Raw genomic sequence first — 2,134 nt, 5'->3', positions numbered from 1 at the left:
TCTCCTGGACGGAAAGAAGCGAACATTGCCGTAAATAGTGACCCGGGGTCCGCGAGGCCTGGAGAAAGGAGAGCTCAGCCGAGACCACGCTCAGCTCCGCTCACTCTGATTGGCTCTGGTGCCGGGACCGGCTCTTCCCAGGGCCTAAACAGAGCCCCGCGGGGGTGGGGTGGGGGGTGCACTGCCCTCTGCGCGCTCCTATTGGACCAGGGGTGTGGCTTGCTCTATGCCGGTGCTTTCATTGGCGGAGCTCGGCTGTTGAGGGTGGATCCGCGCCGAACTAGGGTAGGACAACAAAGGGCGGCGGACTGCCACAGGCGGTGTCTGCGACCTCCAGTGCTCTGGTCTGGCCCAGGCACCGGCCTTGCGCCCGCCCGCCCGCTCCAGATGAAGTGCGAGCACTGCACGCGCAAGGTGGGCGCAGGGCGCCTACGGGGCGGGCCGGGATGGAAGCCTGCCGCTAGACGTCCTAGCGGCGGGAAGCCCGGGGATCCAGGAGGCGGGGCGGGCCGGGACCGGACGAAGCGAGAAGCCTGGGGCTCCAGGAGGCGGGCCGGGTTCCGGGCGTGGTGGGCTGTGCGGGGAAGCCGAGGGTTCCAGGAGGCTAGCGGGGCCGGCCGCTCCCAGGAGACCGCGGCTCGTGGTGTTCGGTTCGATCTTTAGGTTTCCCAGCCCTTACGGCGCTGGTGCACCTTTTCCTCCGCCCTCAGGATATCTCTGAAAGCGAAGGATTTAGAAATAGAGAAAAACACCTGTGTCCCCACCCAGGGGCACTGTGAACACCATTGTTGACAGGAGCGTGGCTCTAAGCTCCTCTGTGTGGGACAAGAAGGTGGGAGCGCGGATGGGCCGGAGCCCGGGCCCGCTCGGAGCACGCGCGGTGCCCCCGGGAACCTGCCGAGCTGCGGCTTGGTTGCCGGGAACCGCGCGCGTGCGGAACTGTGTGTCGTTTAGTGTATAGTGCGTGTGCTTCTGTTTCCGTAGAAAAAGGGGTTAACCATTGACGTGTGGTTAACAGATTAGACTGTTTAATGGACAGAGTGAGGTCGAAAGTTGTTATTTAATGTTTCCTTGTCTATTTAAGGAATGTATTAAAAAAACAAAAACAGATGACCAAGAGAATGTGTCAGAGGAGGCGCCCAGTCCAATCCCGGAAGACAGAGAGGCAAGTGGACTCCGCTTAGTGCTGGCGCGGAGCAACGCGCGGTTTGTCTATTTTCGTCTTGGGGACTCCTGTCACCCGGCCTGTGGTTGCTCTGAGGAAGGCAGAAGAAACCCAAAGGCCTGAAGCCCGGGCAGGACCGGCCAGTGGCGGCACAGACGTGCTTAGACACTGAGCCAAAGAAGGCTGTATTGGGAGCAAAGAAACAGTGCCGTAATATTTAAAGTTTAAATATTTAGTGGAAAGTTCCATTCTGTGAAATGGAGATTGAAATAAGTAATTTATAAAGTTATCCAAAATTTTATTCTGCTAGGTTTTATTCTAATTTGTTTTTTTATTTTTAAATTCTGTTTGGCTGGTAGTAATGGTTCGTGTTTATTTGATACATATTCCAAGTCTGGCACTGAAGAAAGTGCAGTCTCATTGCATGCTTGGGGTGAGCATTTCAGGTAATCCCTACCATTTTCTCCTTTTTAGCAAGAGGAGAATGTGATGGGGGATAGTTTAAAGTCACTTCTTCCCTTAGAAAGTACTGATACTCTAATATGAAGCCAGTAGACTAATGGACGCCCATACAAGAGAAAAATTCAATTCTCTTTGAGAGGGGAATGGGTGAGCTCCCACCTAATAGGTGCAATGTAAGGGTATATAGTACACCTCCTGGGTATGGGACACAACTACAACAGGGACTTTACCTAACAAATGCAAACATTGTAACCTAATTGTACCCTCATAATAATCTGAAATAATAAAAAGTAAGAAAGTACTGGTACTAATTCTGTACATGGAGAATTACAACATGGGGAAGGAGGCAGGTAATAGATTTTCTCTTTAAGTTTAGTAGTCCTCGTGTGATGTTTAGGTATTTATCTGTTTCCCCTGTGTGCCAGCACTACATCGTGGAGACTATAGGGCTTAGGGAGCAGTGGGGCCTAGACAAGCACTCAGAGAGGCTCGGCGCCTATAGCTCAA

The 2,134-nt window shown here is 53.1% G+C and overlaps 1 protein-coding gene across 4 annotated transcripts in view; it reads left to right on the top strand.

The window, feature by feature from the left end:
- Positions 1–206: 206 nt before the first annotated feature.
- NARF (nuclear prelamin A recognition factor) overlaps positions 207–2,134 on the top strand; it is a 27,800-nt gene continuing 25,872 nt past the window's right edge. For all 4 annotated transcript variants that reach the window (XM_012803180.2, XM_023511319.1, XM_012803179.2 and 1 more), the window contains exons 1-2: positions 207–414; positions 1,085–1,165. In XM_012803180.2, the coding sequence (XP_012658634.2) occupies positions 388–414; positions 1,085–1,165 (108 nt within the window). In that variant the 5' untranslated portion in view covers positions 207–387. The remainder of the gene's footprint in view (positions 415–1,084; positions 1,166–2,134) is intronic.

This window comes from Otolemur garnettii, unplaced genomic scaffold (assembly GCF_000181295.1).
Source record: "Otolemur garnettii isolate 467f Iridium unplaced genomic scaffold, OtoGar3 scaffold00018, whole genome shotgun sequence".
Lineage (NCBI taxonomy): Eukaryota > Metazoa > Chordata > Mammalia > Primates > Galagidae > Otolemur > Otolemur garnettii.
This window is presented reverse-complemented; position numbering and strand designations above follow the sequence as displayed.